Consider the following 18,366-nt stretch of genomic DNA (forward strand, 5'->3'; position numbering starts at 1 on the left):
CGAGATCAGTCTGACTAATTCGTAGTTGCGGCAGGCCCATTAAAGGGCAAGTGCTCCTACCGAAACCAAGAAAGAACTAGATATATGCAGCAGCAAACCTTGATAGTGGTCCTTAAACAGAAATAGTCTGAGAAGATTAACAGTATGAGACACAGAAGTGAACAAATCATGTTGCTGGTACTATGTAAATTTTCAATTTCATGTGTAAGTTCATCCATATTGTTGTTACTATTGTTTGCTACTTGTTGCCTTATCTCCGTTGTCCCTTGAGCCGAGGGTCTACCGGAAACAACCTCTCTACCTTTATAAAGTAGGGGTAAGGTCTGCATACACACTATCCTCCTCAGACCCCATTTATGGGAATACACTGGGTTCGTTGTTATTGTTTTGTTGTGTAAGTTCATCGAATCGAGCAGAGTGAGTACCCTTGACGAATTACTAGCAGCGTTAGTAATATTATTAGCTGTAGTAAAAATGCATGGAAGAGCTCCTGCTACTGGTGAGGATTGCTCCCAATCAAGAAAAAGAAATCGGGAACAGATGCAGTTCGATTGCTACTTGGAATTACATAGGCTACTCACGCATCTGTCCATTCCTTGCATTAATCTTATAAGATCTTTTGTTCAAACAACGACTAGTAGTAATAGGGATTAACTAAGACCTGTTTTGGTATATAACAGCTAATCCCATTGCTAAAAGATTAAAGTCACTGTTCCCTTCAGCCTAATCCATTTGGTCTAGGACAACTTTGCAGCTTTGGTCACAATAACACCAACTGCAGTATATGGTAATGGTAAAAGCTTCTTATTGTGATGAGCATATACTGAAGCAAAATCAATATGCAGGATCCTTCAATTCGGTTCTAACACCAAACTACACCACTTCTCCTTCAGAGGAAATCAATAGAGTGCCACAAATACAACACATAAACAAAGGGGCAGGGAACAAGGGCTTTGGATGTAGGGTAGAGATAACAACTAGAAGAGATACACTTGTTTATATATATTAGACAAATGGGAATTCTCAATGCTTGGGAAATGCAAGTCAACTGTTGCTGAGTGCTACTCAAGTATAACCTCCAAGAATCCTACCAATGTTGGAAGTAAAATTTATTTATAATCATTATCTTGGTAAGTGCTTGTTCATTGTTTATACAACATACTAGACATTTCAACTAACTTCGACTATCTAAGAAGTTTCGTGCTCTAGAATCAACATCCATCTGATACAAGATAATACACATGCACCAAGTGTCATGCTTTTACGGAAGCTGTTATCTCCAGTTCTCAGCTTGCTCATAAAAATTGGTTGTAATTATTCCTGCTTGTCAGTATCACCATCAAACTTGTTCACAGTTTCAGCAGGAATGCTATCTGATGAAGCCTCGTTACAGAGATCAGCATTTTCTGATGGCTTGACACTCTCTGATGCACCACCTTCTGCTGGTTTAGCATCGTGATTATTTGCTTCGACATGTTCAATATTAGCTGTCCCGTCGCTTACAGGCACTACTGTCTGCTTGACAGTCCCAACCTTAACATATTTGCTCATGAACTTGTACTCCCAATCCTGTAACGCGTCAAGCTCAAATGCACCAAGCCCAGATATATCACCAGTGAGATCTTTTTCCTCAAAGGACATCTTGGCAAGAGCTCTACTAGCATCCTTTCCAGCAAACAATGCATAAGGTCCCCCAGGTCCATAGAACATTCTGCATAGACACAGATTTAGAGACAAACATGTGGTGACAACACCTATTGTAGGAAAACTATTGCAAAAACCAAAAATCCTCCCAATTATTTCAAACTCATCTCAGATATTTGATTCCAGGGACTGTGTCCTTGATGAATTCAGTCTATAATCGGATTGACAGAATTATGAAGAAAACAATTTGACCTCAGACATATGAGAACTTTTAAGATTCTGTTTGCTGAAAAAAAGAAGTTACCAAGTGAACATTTCCAAATCAAAAGATTTTGAAGTCCTGAAAATGATATCATAACTAGGAGAACACTAAATAGTTCAAACTAAAGAAAAGAGTTAAATCTGAAGCAATTAGCTTCAGCTTGGATTTAATAAAATAAAGAAAATCAAGAAAAGACAAGATTTCCCTAAGTTGAATTCAGGAGATTATCAGAATACAATTCAAATATCAATCTACAACGTCCCAAACCACTTGAATTATAACTGCACAACTTGAGCTCCTAAGATCACATAAAAGTCCTTTGTTACCTCAACTTCGAGTCCGGAACCAAAATGTGGTTCTTTTGGACTCAAAGAACCAAAATGTGTGGGAAAAAAAAAACTGGGAACCAAAATATATATAATGCCCTAGCTTAAGGCGCTATACCTTAACGGCTGTTTGCCCAATTAAGTATAACACCTTAAGCTAGGGCGCTATATATATAAAGCCCTAGCTTACCGCTCTATATATATTATGTGGGTCCACCAATAATTCTTCTGGGCTTAACTGACATAACAATAATTCAATTGAGTATAGTGCCAATATGTAAGGCGATATACCTCAAATAATTGTACCCCCGGACTGATTTTTGCCTTATTTAAAGAGGTTAAGAATTTTATAAAAATTCATTTATAAATATTTTCAAGTCTTCTGAAATATTTCTTCGTTAAGTTATTTTGCATTTTGTCATAATGTCTAAAGAGCGAAGAATTAGGGGTTCATTTATTGGGGGAAGGGGGAAGAGGTTGTGGTGGCGAATAACTCAGCAAGCTATAGTTTATCTCCACATTGTCATGTTAAGTTGCCACTTACAATGGAGTACGAAAGATTGGTATCGTTATTATGTAATAAAATGAGTGTGAGCAAATGTTCGGTGAATACCTAGTTAGAGTCCAACATGAGAAAACATATAATAAAATTCAAATATTTTACAATTTCATTTAATAAATTAAGTGAACTATGTTATGTCCAATAGAATACTTTAGCAGCCATACTAAATTTGTAATGCAATATGGATCGTTCCTAACATGCATCATCCAAGAAAAAAAGGACAGAAAATCATGATATCTCATTACTTCCTCTGTGCCATTTTATGTGACACACTTTGCTTTTCAGTCTGTACGAAAAAGAATATCACTTTTCTATATTTAAAAATAATTAACTTTAAACTTCTAATTTTACCTTTAATGAGATGATTTATAGTCACATAAATATTCATGACTTGTTTTAGATCACAAGCTTCAAAACTCTTCCTTTCCACAGAGATTAGGATGGAGGGAGTACTTTTCATTTTTGTAATAAAGCATCTCGTTACTTTTTAATTGGGTCAATTGTGAAGACCAATTTACAATATTTTTTTTTTGAATTGATAACTTTTGTATATATTAATAACATCAGTACATAGGTTGTACTAAAAACCAAATTTACAAGTAGGTGGTAAGTAGATGTGCTGGTGTGCAACCTAGCAAGATCCTAGTATGTCTACGATTGTCAATGTATCTTCTGTGTAAATCTGTTTACACCAAAAACAAAAAAGAAGAATACAATTGAGTTTGATCTTCTGTACTGGGTTGCTTTATCTTCAAAACATCTAGCATTCCTTTCTCTCCAAACTGTCCACCAGATACAAGTCGGGACAGTCCTCCATCTATCTCTGTTAGTTGCTTCAGCACCGGCTTTTTCCCAACTATAAAGAACTTCATTAATCCTGCATGGCATTGTCCAAGAAATACCCCTAAAATAAAGATTTTTCATAGTTGGTCTGTTATCTTGCAATGTAGAAATAAATGGCTAACAGTCTCTGCGTTTTCCCCACATAGGAAACATCTTAAACACAGAGAAATTCCTCTTTTTATGAGATTATCCTGGGTTAAAATAGCCTCCTTTGCTAGTAGCCAAGAGAAACATGCTACCTTATATGGAATCTTTGTTCTCCATATATGCTTCCATAGCAAAGCATCTATCTGAAGATCATTTTGATTCAAAATCTTATATGCATCCTTCACCTGATAGGCCCCTCTGTTGTGCCTCGGCCACCAAAGTGAAACCTGTAATCCTTTAAATGCTTCCAGCTCTTTGTAGAAGTCAGCTAATCTTGTTATCTCCCAGTCATTCAACAGTCTTCTAAGAGCGAGTTCCCATCCTTGATAACTCCACATATCAGCTACTGTCATATGCTGGTTTTGTGCCAAACCAAACATATCGGGGTATCTTTCCTTTAGGCTTCATGTCCCAACCAATTATCATTCCAGAATGATGTGTTCATTCCGTTGTTCACTCTTATGGAAGAGTGAATCTTCATTATAGGCCAAAGTTCGCTGATGGATTTCCACATACAAACTCCATATGATGTGTTGACTTTGTTTGACACCCAGTTATTTTCCTCATCGTACTTGGCTTTGATCACTTTGCTCCATAAAGTTTGAGGTTCTTGAGAATATTACCATAGCCATTTCATTCTAAGAGCCTTGCTTTGATTCTTCAAATTTCTTATTCCTAAACCACCTTGTATTTTGCCCATTGTGAGGGTCTTCCATTTAACTAAATGGAAGACCTTTTTCTCCTAATTCCCTTGCCAAATGAGGGATCTTCGGAGTTTGTCCAGTCTCTGTATGATTCCGGCAGGAATTGGGAACAAAGACATCATGTAAGTAGGAAGTGAGTCTAATATTGAGTTGATTAAAACTAGCCTGCCCCCCCATTGATAGGTATTGCAATTTCCATCTTGACAACTTCTTCTCACACTTTTCAATGACTTAATTCCAGATCTCTTTGGATTTGGATCTTGCACCAAGAGGCATCCCAAGGTATACAGTAGGTAGGGACCCTACTTCTCCTCCCATTATCTGTGTCAGTTGCTCCATGTTATTAACTTCATTAATGGAATAAATATGGCTCTTTCTCCGGTTGATGTGTAGTCCCGAAATTCCCTCAAATAAGACCAAGATAATCCTTAGAAACCTAAGTTACTCCTCTTCAGCGTCACAGAAGACTAGAGTATCATCAGCATATTGAAGATGTGTGATCTCTAGACTGTTTGCCCCATTCCTGTGAACCTCGAAACCTTTAACCCATCCATTGACTTTGGCCGTTTTAATCATGTTGTTCAGTCCTTCCATGGCTATAATGAATAGAAAGGGAGATAAAGGATCACCTTGTCTTAAACCTTTGTGTGCATGGAAGAAACTTTTAGGAGATCTATTTATGGGAATGGAGAATGTAACAATAGATATGCAAAATTTCATCCAACTGATCCATTTCTGCCCAAAACCCATTTGTTCTAACAATTTCAATAGAAAGCTCCAGTTGACATGATCATAAGCCTTCTCAATATCTAGTTTGCATAGGATTCCGGGTTCTTTCCTTTTGATTCTTGAATCCACAGCCTCATTAGCAATCAACACTACATCTATTATTTGTCTTCCTTTGATGAAAGCCATTTGTTGAGCATCTACTAGTTTTCCTACCAGCCTCTTAAGTCCTTCAGTCAAGACTTTTGAGAGCAGTTTGTAGAAACTCCCTATCAGACTGATTGGCCTGAAATCTCTCAATTCTTTCGCACTTGTCTTCTTTGGAATCAAGGCTATGTACGTTGCATTGAGGCTTTTCTCAAACATCTCCTGGGAATGGAAGTTGTTGAAGGCCTCCATGATGCCGTGCTTCAAAATATCCCAGCACTTAATGAAAAAACCCATTGTGTATCCATCTGGATCTAGGGCCTTGTCAGTTGCACACATCTTCAGACAGCTCAGGACTTCTTGTTCCTCAAATTTACTCTGTAAAAACTCCTCTGATTCAGAGATTTTTGGACTGTTTTCGAAATTGACTGCCGGTCTCCACTCTTCAGGTTCTGTGTATAACCCCTTGTAGAATTCAATGATCACATTCTTTACTCTGTCTGGCTCCTCTACTGCTTCATCTTGAATCATTAGTTGATCAATATTGTTGTTTCTCTTGTGTGCATTGGCAGTACGATGTAAAAACTTTGTATTCCTATCCCCTTCTTTGAGCCACAGAGCTCTTGATTTCTGTCTCCATGCACTTTCTTCGTTCTTGAGGTGATCCTCAAACTCCACGAGGGTAGCTGCCTTCCTCACTGATTCATCCTCTGTCAAAGCTCTTAATTGTTGTGTTGCCTCAAAACCTGCCAATTGACTCAGCAATTTTGATTTTTGCAATCCCAGATTTCCTTTAGAACTTATGCTCCATTCTTTTAGCTTGCCTTTGAGAGCTTTTAATTTGCAAGCTAAAATATAGTCTGGTCTTCCTGAAAATTCAAAAGATGTCCACCAATTTCTAATTCTGTCATCAAAACCTTCCATGTTCAGCCACCAATTTTCAAACTTAAAGTATGATTTAGCTTGTTCCCAGGCACCACAACATAGAGCCACTAGTGAATGGTCAGAAATCAGCCTTTGTTGGAGAGTTTACTTGATATTTCTGAAGCTTTCATCTCATTCTTCTGAAATGAGAAATCTATCAATTCTAGAAGCGGTCGTATGATTATCCCCTTTGAACCAAGTATAGTAGCCTCCTTCGAGTTGAAGATCTATCAACTCCATGTCTTCTACAAAATCCGAGAATTCCACCATCTCTCTGGACCTCCTCGAGCATTCCCGTTTTTCAGAAGGGTACCTTGTGACGTTAAAATCACCACAGACTACCCAAGGGCCTTCCATCAATCCCCTCACTACACCAATTTCTCTCCATACTGTTCTTCTTTCTATTTTGCAATTTGGAGCATACACTCCTGTTATATGACATTGAAAATTCTGTAAAAAAGCCTCGAACTTGCATATCAAAGTGTATGCACCAGTCTGTAACACCTCCCCTTTCTATACTCTGCAATCCCATAGTAACAAAATCCCCCCTCTCGTGCCGCTAGCTTCTAAACATGCGAACCTCACCCATCTCCCACCCCAAATTTGATTGACTATTTTCTTGATATCCCCCTCCACTTTTGTCTCCTACATACAGATAATGTCTGCCTTCCAATTCAGCACTTGACTTTTTATGATCTCCCTTTTCTTCTTGTCATTTAATCCCCTTACATTCCATGAAATTAAATTGATCTTCATATTGCAATAATAGATAGATCTCTTCCCCTGCTCCTTTTCCCATCACTCTTGAATTTGACATCAAAGGAGGTTAATCCTTTTAATTCCAGTGAGCCTTTGAACCTTTGTTTCTTCACCTCCATCTCTGTCTCTACTCTTCTAACTTGTTTGCAACTGTCAATTTGCATTAGCAACTCCAATGCTTCTTCTTCATGGCCTTGAAAATCCACTCCAAACATTTTCCCCAATTTGATCATAACCCACAGTTTTGCATCCATCTCTTTATCCATTACTGGATTGTGTTGTTGTACTGATATAGGAGTAACCTCCTCGATTTCCCAATCTTGAATAGAGTTGAAGTGCTTTAGCTGTTGTTGGTGTTTCAATGCATTTTCAACTTGATCTTCCCCCATCTTTTTGTTTATGGTATGCTCCCCTGCCTTCTGTCCCGGTATTCCTATCTCTGCTTCACCTTTTGGTTGATCGCAACTCATATGTATTGTCTGTGGCATAATTTCAAGGTTTGCAATGGGAATTGGATCCCCTGGATTGGATTCTTTGACTTTCAAGTAAGAGGTGCACCTCAGTTCCTCAATATAAGGCGCCAGCCTAATTTCATCAGTGGCCTCACACGAGAGATCATTAAAAATGACTTGTGCAGCCAAATCAGACCCATTTGATTTCAGCTCATTATTTGCCGCATTAATGCTTAGATTTGTCAAACTTGGACCTTGCGTATGTTGCACCTGTGTCTTTCCCTTATTATTATTTTGCAATATGGTGCATCCCATTAGGTGTCACGCCCTAAAACTATGTGGCTGACACCCGGTATTCTACCCGACCCGAGTGAACCATCCTATAGATTAATACACATCTATATGCTTAATGGGAGGATGCGAAAGACTCTTCAATTTCAATCATTTTAAGATATACGCAAAACAACCATAGGATTACAACCCAAAATGAATACTATTGTTGTTTATGGAATCTCTATGACACGAACTGGAATAGTCAGCCAAGGCATAACCCGGTGGCTCAAAAGGATATTAATATAATAAAGTCCTCCACAGATACAAGCGTGGAGTCTCACCAAATAACGTCAACGGGAAATGTAGAGCTACCCCATCCACGCGGTCCAAGTTGCTCAGGTCCAGTCCCTGAAAAATAGAAAATGAAAATGTGGCCGAAAGGCCTAAGCTCCACATGCCTAGTACGAATCATGAACCGTTCCCCAAAAAGAAAATATGACGATATTTAAGAAGACATAAGATATGCAATAATAATTGATATAAAGAAAGAAGTATTCATATCAATTAACAATTTAAAAAGTACAATAAAATAATATGGTAAAACATATTTCAAAGTCTTCTTTTATCATTGATCTTTGCAAAATCATGTTAGATTTTTCATTTACCGGGAGCACTATACCATCACCAACACGAAAGAAGGCCAACTAGGTTATGTACCTAGCGGCAAGTATCATATACACTACTTGCTCAGGTCATCTCATCGTTGTGCCACATGAATCGACTCAGCCATGCTAATAAAGTAGCACAATAGTACCCCTAATGGGAAGTACTCTGCCGTAGTCCCCAACCGTAAGGTAGGTTCTAGGCCTACACTGGCACGTGTAGTTTCATGACCTAATGAGGAAAAATGTCCAAGGTCAATCTCGGTGAATTTAAGTAACTCCTTAAACCTTTACATTTATCAATGATGATATTTATAGCCAAATCAACTATTTGAGAATAACTATATCCAAGATATTTTACAACTCATGTATTTTCATTTCAAAATACTACAAGTGTTATTCCTTATTTATTTAGTTTTTTTTCTTTAATTAAGATACAACATTTCAGGAAAATAATATTCATATCACTTAAATCTTTTATGATGCAAGAATGGTAAAATCCCAACTCACTCGTCCCCACAAGCTAGGACTCGCATTTTGAAACTCAGTTTAATCGTGTTTCGATATGAGTTTGGAGAAAAGTTCTGAGGGTCGTAAGTTTCAACGTACCCCAAATTGCTTCCAACCTTATCACAAATGATCCAATAACGCCAATGAGTCACGATCTACATATACAAACTCACATAATTCAAGAACGAATCACAACGATACCTACTAAGCCAACTAAGTATCTAACACTTAAATCTAATCTTGTAAGTTTAACAAAAATCCTCATTTGATTATTTGAATGACAATCCTTGAATTTTAACTCCAACTTATTCATTAAACTTGTTATGGAATCTAGTCATTCCACTATAAACTCAAAATAACATCGTTCAAACAACACCCATCACTATTTATCATTCTTACCAACCAACTTTTCAATTTCAAGACTAGCTTCTAGGGTTTTATGAATAGATGTTTAAATACAAATCTAACTTCATAAATATACTCTACTACGCCCGTGGAGTATGGTACATAAGATTGGAGTGAAGAAATTACCTCTTTGTCAAACCCTAAAAGTTTCAAGATTTGAGTTTCTTGAAATGTCCTTGAGATTATCTTCAAAAATCTATGAATCACACGATGTTGGAGGGTTAAAAGATGTAATAAATGAATCAAATTTATCAAAGAAAGGCATTTAATTCTTACCTTGAAGATGTATTAATGGTAAATAGTTGCTCCTTCTCTCTAATCCCCAAGACCAAGTCAAATATAATATAATCTCTCCCTTTACAAAATGCCTACAAAAACTTCAACTGTGGATTCTAAATTTCGGGTGCTGAGTTGCACGCCTTCACTGGGTTCTAATTTATTCCATCACAGAAACAACATTTTGGTCTTCAACTTTAATCATTCTATTTCCCACTTGCTTTTGTCTTTCATAATTACTTCCTTTATTTCCTTATCCTTGTTATTTAATTAATTCCATTGTCTCCCACTTGTCTCTTTGTTGGCCAACCACTTTTCCTAGTTTTCTAAATCCTTTCTCGTTGCCATCTGAAGACTAGGATTTTAAATCCTTGTTTTCCTTATTAAATTCCAACTCTTCAAGTTGGTTACATACCATTGAATTCTCAAAATTTCAGCACTTATGAATAGAAACTTGAAATGCTCCAAATGCATTTGATGACCTTGTAACATCCACTAATTCAATGATTAACTATCGATATTGTCCCTAAGCATTCCAATAACTTTGTTCCACTCGAATAATTATGTAGCTCAAATTTAATTACATTGCATTCTCAAGCTCAAAATTAGTAGGAGTTAACTAAAAGAATTTACGGGGCTTTACACTTGGTCGCCCATGTTTCTCTATGCTCCAAAGCTATGTGTGTTTTCCGACGACTTCAGCTCAAATCTTGCCTGTTTTTCAGCCCAGATTGGGATGAAAAATTTGATCCCTTCTCTTTCAATCCCAATCTCATTAGGAATCTTTCTGCCATCACCAACAATTTGAATTCTAGCCCACTTAAGGTGATTTTTGAGATCAGTTTCTTCTTCAGTAGCTATCCATCCCCCACAGAGATCTCCTATTTCTTTGAAGATCTTTTGTGACCACAGATGTAAGGGAATCCCCATGGCTCTAATCCAGCATATTTCCATAATTTGAGAGTTTGGAATGCATCCAGCAGTGTAGTTCCACCATTCCAGATGAAGCTTGAACTTTTTCCATCTCCACTCTCCTTACAGAATCTGCTCAGCCATGTATCTGTTCGAAAACTCAAATAGAAACATGTTGTCAGCCATGTCATACATGTTGACTCCATATGTTTTGTTCCATGAAGCAGTAGCCCATCGCCTTATGTCTGCTAAAGTGGGTCTCTCAGTGTTTTCTTTCCCAAAATACCCAATAATGCATCTTTTTAGTAAACATGTGTCCTCCGCTCCTGAAGGTTCCAAAACAGAGATATCTCCATTGTTTGTACTGACATTTGCCTCTCGAAGGGTATTGGATTGCCATTTACTCTCCTTAACTGCTTTGACATAAGGATAGTTTTCCACAGTGTTTCTGGGTGGTACTGTGGTATTCAGCTTGGGGGCATGATAGATGAATCTTTCTATCTTAGCTACTATGTCTTTCCAGCCTGCATTCAAAGCTAACTCTGGGATTATAATAACTGACCTCCCTTCTCCCTTTAGTGACAGAATACTCATATATCTTCCATGAGCGTTAAATTTCCTAGTGTAGAAATGTTCAGTCGTTTGGTCCTTATACTTCCATCTCTTCACTAAATTCTTTTGATCTGTCGAGGCTTCTTTAAGTACAAAGCAAATCCATTCCATTGTCTTTCTACCCATGGATAAACGTCTCATCATGTTGCGGCTTCTCTCCACCCATTCAAACCATATATCTTTGTTGGAGTTCCATTTGGTGATGTCGAAAGATTTGAATCCGGCGTTGAAGTATATCCTGCTGTCTCCCATATTGTACTAACCAGCTGCTCAGGTTATGAAAATTATAGAGGGTGTTTGGTAGTAATCACAGTGGGTGAATACTGATTCCGAAGAAGAAGTTGTTTGGCTCCGTTGAGAAGCTCCCCGTAATGGTATTCTGCAGACTTGAGAAGAAGAAGAGAGAATTTTGTTTTGCAGCTAAATGAAAAATGATTGAAAAATGGTCGAAAAAAGCTTCCCGTCGCCGGAGAAAAGTAAAAGTGGTCGGAATCTAGAACTGCAAGGATAGGTTGGGTCGGAATAGGGTGCTGAAGAGGCTGTCCCGAAGAAAAAAGTTGAAAAGTTGCCCGGAGTAGGCTCACGCGTCGGCGCGTGGTGGAGTGCTCGCCGGCGCTTGGCCGCGCGTGGGAGATTTGATGTCGGAGTTGTTTGCAGGGGTAGGCTCGCGTCACTAGTGGCTCTCCGATGGAGTTTATATGAACTCAGAATTTCAGGTTCTCAAGCTCCTCGGGGAGTGTGCCTGAGAGCAGATTTTTCAGTTCCACAACATACAATTATAACTTACATGGTGACCATCTTTTGACCAATTTACAAAATTAATTATATCGTCCATCTTTTACGTGTGCATTTGTTTACAAATCATATTCACTTACCATTACACTTTGTAAAATTATTATTGAAGTCCAAAAATTGAGTAATTATCAAGAATATGGTCGATGTGTAATTACTCATTCACAAAAATAGTCTTAAAAAGTGTACTTATAAGTGCATGTGACTTGTCAACAAGTGCACATGAGACAAATTAAAGCTGGAAGAATAGTTTGGTATATACATCACTTTTTGAAGTTGACCCAAATTCAAAAATGATGAGTTGTCTTGATTTGGATATTCTTAATGAATGTGATAATCAATCCACATCATTGTTGCAATTTTAATATGGCTATATTCTATTAAACATCAAATAGTTCACTTTACTAAAAGAAATTGTACACAAGTTGGTTATTATAATATGCATTTTCATGTTGGGAGTATAATTGGGTAGAAATTATAGTATTTAAATTTTTTGCGAACTTTGTAATGTTTCTTATTAGTATTTAGCACATTGACCTGCATAAAATACATACTACTGAAGATCCTTTGTTTTCATCCCGATAGGCAAGTCAAGCTATGCATTAATCGGAAACTTTCTACTAGAATCGTAAAGGAATTGATTGAGGTAGCTATACCATGTTAGGCTGACATATTTTAAGATGTTAGATCATTTTCCTATGTCCACTTGTTACACAAAATAGAGAAGATTCATATCAACGTTATGGACATGGAGAAAGTAGTCACTCAACGTGCTTGTTGCATGGAAGAAAGTTCAAATTCACGCTTGGATTATGGAGGAGATGGGTTGTGAAATTAAAAAGAACATCTCATTAACTTGATTAATAATGTACCAGAGGTGCTCCTTATATTTGAGTCCTCGATTATTTTTTTATTTTTTTATGATTTGCACCGGGTGTCCGAGTCTCTAAGAGCCTCGACTAATCCCGGGGGTGCACAGGCCCTCGGCAAGGAGTTTCCCGCAAGTGCACCACGGTTAATTCAAGTTTTACCCAGTCCGATGACCCTCAAAAATTGTTTGCACCCAGTGGGTTTCGAACTTGAGACCTTGAAAGGGAGCAAACCCCAAGGCTCAAGTCAATTGCTATATATAAGATGATAGGTAATTTGAGGAGTCCGGAACAAAAATGTAGTTCTTTTGGACTCAAAGAACCAAAATGTGTGGAAAAAAATTGGGAACCAAAATATATATAACGCCCTAGCTTAAGGCGTTATACCTTAACGGTCGTTTGTCGAGTTAAGTATAGCGCGCTACATATATTATGTAGGCTCACCAATAATTTTTCAGGGCTTAACTGATATAACAATAATTCAACTGGGTATAGCGCTCATATGTACTACACCTCAAATAATTGTACCCCGGGACTGGTTTTTACCTTATTTAAAGATGTTAAGGATTTTGTAAAGATCCATTCATAAATATTTTCAAGTCTTCTGAAATATTTCTTCGTTAAGCTATTTTTCATTTAGTCAAAATGACTAAAGAGCGAAGAATTAGGATTTCATTATATTGGGGGATGTGGAAGTGAGGTTGTGGTGGCGAATAACTCAGTAAGCTATAGTTTATCTCCACAGTATCATGTTAAGTTGCCACTTACAATGGAATACGATAAATTGTTATCGTTGTTATGTAATAAAATGAGTGCGAGCAAACGTTCGGTAAAAATTAAAATAACCGAAAGATATCCGTATTCTGTGACTTCGCAAGGGGTTGCTTGTTATGCTGAGGTTAACATCGAAGACGATGAAACTCTGAGAGATTTTTTGAGGACTCCGGATGAATACCGGGAACTTCTTATGATAAAACTGTTGGAACTTGGAAATGTACGTTAAGATTGAAGACGTTCGCAATAATGATGTTACGCAAAGTAGGGATATCCCTCAATCATCGGGTGGTTATTTTGGAGCATTTTTAGCCGAACAGGTAGTTTGGCCTGATCTAAACTTATCTCCACGAGCAAATGAGAAGCGAGGAAATAATTACTCCCCTAGTTTACATAATCCACAAGCCGAGCGGTAAATTTCAATTTTCCTTTATGTTACGATGCTTATTTTTGGGTATTGAATTTGTACTAACACTTATATATTCCACAGGGTGTACCGGCCAGATATGAATTTTACAAGTTATGAACCAACGGCCAGTTGGAATATGCCTAGTTTTGGTGTGTTGGATAATGGTGGTCCATCCGGGAGTCATCATCAACAGGATAATATGCATCATGGGATACCAATACATTATGATTTTGTAAGTGTAGTGATAAAGTTTCGATCAATTTGAGTAACTCATTATTTTATTGGTTGTGCAGTGAAAACGAACAACTTGAAGGTCTTGTCCTTACTCAATTGCCCGAAGACGACATATTTAATCGGGGTCTGACAGATACGCAGAGTCAGGAAGAGAATAGTGATTATGACAACAATGCCGATGAGTCTAGAGATGACACACCCTTCCCTGATGAGGGTGATGATGAGAAGGAAGAGAATGTTGAACCTGATTTGACGAGAGAGCATGTTGAACCTCCCGTTAGACCATGAGTGTACGAGTCCCACGTGTCGTTTCATTCAAGGGAGATTCCCTACCTTGATCATTTGCCAAGTATGCCGGATGTGAATGCCCTCACAAGGGATATTGACGAATTCGGACAGCAATGTGGGATGAATCTAGAGCAACATTGTTGTCAAAAGGCATGTCATTTCTTGATAAAGCGCGCCTAAGCAGGGCGGTGCGAATGTACAACGTAAAAGAGTGTCGTGAGTTCGTGGTTCATGAGTCATCTCCGGATGTATACTAGGTTATTTGCCGTAGATGGTTTACGGGTTGAAATTGGATGCTGCGTGTGAGGAAGAAGAAAACAAATATATGGGTTGTGGGTAAATACATTAGCACCCACAATTGTGAAATGGACAGATTCAGTAGGAATCATTTTAACTTGAATGTTGACTTGATTTCTCTTGTCTTGATTCCGCACATAGAAGCGTCCATAAGGTACAAGATCAAAGAGTATATAACATCTGTCCACCAGGAATATGGGTGTACCATTACCAAAAGAAAGGCATTTCTCGGGCGCAAACGTGCGTTTGAAATTGTTTAAGGTAACTGGGATAAGTCCTTTGCATCTTTACCCAGTTACACGGTCGCATTGCAACACTTTAATCCCGGGACTGTTGTTGAATGTAAGCTTGAGTGAAGTCCGAGAATACTAGAACATATATTCAGATGTGTTCTGGGCATTTAAACTAGCAATTGATGGTTTTTGTGCATTGTCGGCCAGTAATATCCATAGACGGCGCTCATGTTTATGGATTGCATGGTATTTATTAAGTTGTTGATCGCCATTGCAGTAGATGCTAATGGAAGTATATTTCCCCTAGCTTTTGCTATTTGTGCCAATGAAAGCCAAGAGACATGGACACTATTTTTGAACCACTTGAAGGAGCACGTTGTCGGAGAACGTTCAGCTATTTGTCTAATATATGATCAGCATGGCGGTATTTTAATTTCTTTAAAGAATTTGCCTGCATGGCAAGAACCATTGCCTACCACTGTTACTATGTGAGGCACCTGAAGGTCAATTTACAGAAGGCACATCCCAACGAGAATTTGCATGATTTAATGTGGATGGCTGCAACAGAGTACCAAGAGTGTAAATTCAGGAGGCGCATGGAATCGATCAGACAGGAAGACCAAGAGCTTATCTTTGGTTGATGCAACATGAGCTTGACAAGTGGACTTTGCATGCGGATGGTGGCAGAAGATGGGGAATTCTCACAACAAATGTGTTAGAGTCTTTCAACGGGTTATTGAAGTCTGCACGTGGATTGCCTGTCACTGCCATGGTGCAGATGTCATTCAAGCAGATGGAAGAGAGGTTTGTTGAAAGGGCTAGAGGTGCATCGTCATTGATGGAAATGGTTGTTGAATTTATGCCAATACCAATGAAAAGATTTGAGAAATACAGGAGGCAAGCACATTGACATTCATATTTACAGTATTGCGACGAGCGAAATATTTTTGAAGTTCACACCACTATCCATCAAAACCGGGGGAATAATACACACACCGTAAATGAAGCCAGAAGGTTATGCTCTTGTCGGAAATGGTCCATCTACCACATGCCATGAAGTGCTTTCAACATACAGGTTTCGCGACAACCAGCTACGTTGATAAAGAATATAGTGTTGCTGCATATTTAAACACCTATAGTGGACAAGTGGAGCCAGTGGTTGTTGAGCATTATTGGCCGCCGGAATCATTTAAAATAGTGTGTAACAAGGAGTATTTGCGTCAACGACAAGTGCAAAAAAGAACGTGTATACGGAACCAAATGAATGTTGGTGATACCGTTTATGCGCGTAAATGTGGCATATAATCACAAACAGGACACGACCGTCGTAAATGTCCTTCAGCTACTTTAGGTAGCGGTAGTAAGATCTTAATATTCATACGTATATTCAGATTCAGAAGTCTTTATCATAATAAAATTAAAGAGAATCTTACGGCCTTGGATTAGACCTCAATCCTTATGGACCCAGGCTAGCAAATTGACCCACTTAAACAACCAATCGAGGTATCCTTGCAAAAGGAAATCTTTAAACTATACCTTTTTGCTTTACGGTGTTGGATAGAGAAAGCAAGCTAAGAAGGAAAGCAAATCGAGTGACGCACCTACACCACTAACTCCTAATTACCTCCTTTATTCAACAAATTTCCAATTCCACGTTGTGTAATTAGCAGATTAAACTGTCTAAGGACTTCAGTAAAGTTCACACAATTTTTTTTAATAAGAAAAAGTTCACACTTTTTACCTCCAAAGGACAAGAAAAAGCAATTCACAGTAACTTGAACGAAACAAAAAAAGGGAGATTGATTCTACCCCTTGTATTAGGCACTTTTACAGGCACCTTTTTATTCTCCAAAGTCAAATAAAAGCCTTTTCATAATAGATCAAGAAAAGGTAATTAATGAACAATCACGAACAAAAACTTCCACAGAAAAAGGAAAAGCCAAAAAATCCTAAAAACTCAAAGAAAAATACCAAAAATTAGCTAAAATGCAAAACTTTAAAATCAATCAAACACCTTCAAAAATCAGCATAAAACACTAAAATACAAAGGAAACAAACCTGCTTTGCGAAACATCATAGAGCTGACCTTTGATAGCCATCAACAAAGGCTTCTTTGGATCAGACCCATCATACTGTTTCAACTCCTCTTCAGATATTTCACCAAGCTGAACAGGAGGGGGAAGCGGCTCCATTTGTTCCTCAAAATTTCTAGACCTTTGGTGGTGAACATGATCCGGTGAGCTGAAAAACCCTGAGACAAAATAGCACAAAGCAAGTCCTAAAGCAACAACTGTGAAAAAAGTTGTAGGGGAAAGACCTGTGTAGTCAAAGATTGAATCTTTCAAGTTTTCCCATAGCTGCAGGGCCATAGTTCTTTATTGGAGGTGTAAGGGAAGTGGGGCGAGAAATACAGAGAGGTTTTAAATTGGGGTTTGTGAGATAGAGGGGATAGGAGTGTAATGGGTGGTTTGGTAGGATGCATAATAATAATAATAATAATAATAATAATGCGGACTAAGGTATATTAGTAATGCATGCATTAATAATGTATGTGTTACTAATGCAAGTATTAGCTGTGCATATATTATTTTTTATATACTGTTTGGTGTGGTGTATTAAAATTATAATACATTGCATAATTTTTAAGAAAAATAGTTGTTTACAGAAATACCCTCCATATTCTCTAGCTTTAAAGGACTTTAAGGACAATTTTGTCTTTAAACATATTAATGCATGCATTAATAGCCTTGGTATTACTAATGTCATGGTTTTCTATGCATTACTAATGCATACGACAATACCAAGTATGATATATAACTAATACAAGTATTAGTTATACACATGTTGAAAAAATGTACCAAGCAAGGTATTAGTATTGCATAGAGTTAATGGTTGCATTATTTTTTCTAATACCTCCTACCAAACGACTTCTAAGTGTGGGACCATTTGAGGTGTTCGGTTGTTTTTGGACTGTTTTACCAACTTTGTGATTCCATAAATGAACTCAAAACAATTGTTCTATTATAAATATATTGTTATAAATAGTTTGTACATTGGATGCTACATTGGATATCCATGTTGTGAATAACATAGTTTGTACATTGGATGCTATATTGGATGTCCATGTTGTGAATAGCTTAAAGATTAAATCTCCTACTTTATGTCCATCATCTTTACTTTTTATGCCTATAAAAGGCTATGTAATTGCAATGGAAAGATACACCAAAGTGAAAGAAGAAACGACTTTTTCCTTTTTTCTATCTCTTCTTATTTATATTTTACTGCATTGCTTTTATTTTATAACACGTTATCAGCACGGAGCTC

At 37.7% G+C, this 18,366-nt stretch overlaps 1 protein-coding gene across 1 annotated transcript; it reads right to left on the reverse strand.

Moving 5' to 3' along the window:
• Positions 1-1,094: 1,094 nt before the first annotated feature.
• On the reverse strand, positions 1,095-17,492 carry LOC104222904 (membrane steroid-binding protein 2-like). Its single transcript, XM_070162285.1, has 2 exons — positions 17,101-17,492; positions 1,095-1,711 (listed from the first exon to the last, which is right to left on the reverse strand). Exons 1-2 carry the CDS (start codon positions 17,409-17,411, stop codon positions 1,315-1,317), a joined length of 708 nt encoding a protein of 235 aa, XP_070018386.1. The 5' UTR covers positions 17,412-17,492; the 3' UTR covers positions 1,095-1,314.
• Positions 17,493-18,366: the final 874 nt, after the last annotated feature.

This window comes from Nicotiana sylvestris, chromosome 11 (assembly GCF_000393655.2).
Source record: "Nicotiana sylvestris chromosome 11, ASM39365v2, whole genome shotgun sequence".
NCBI classification, from domain to species: Eukaryota; Viridiplantae; Streptophyta; class Magnoliopsida; order Solanales; family Solanaceae; genus Nicotiana; species Nicotiana sylvestris.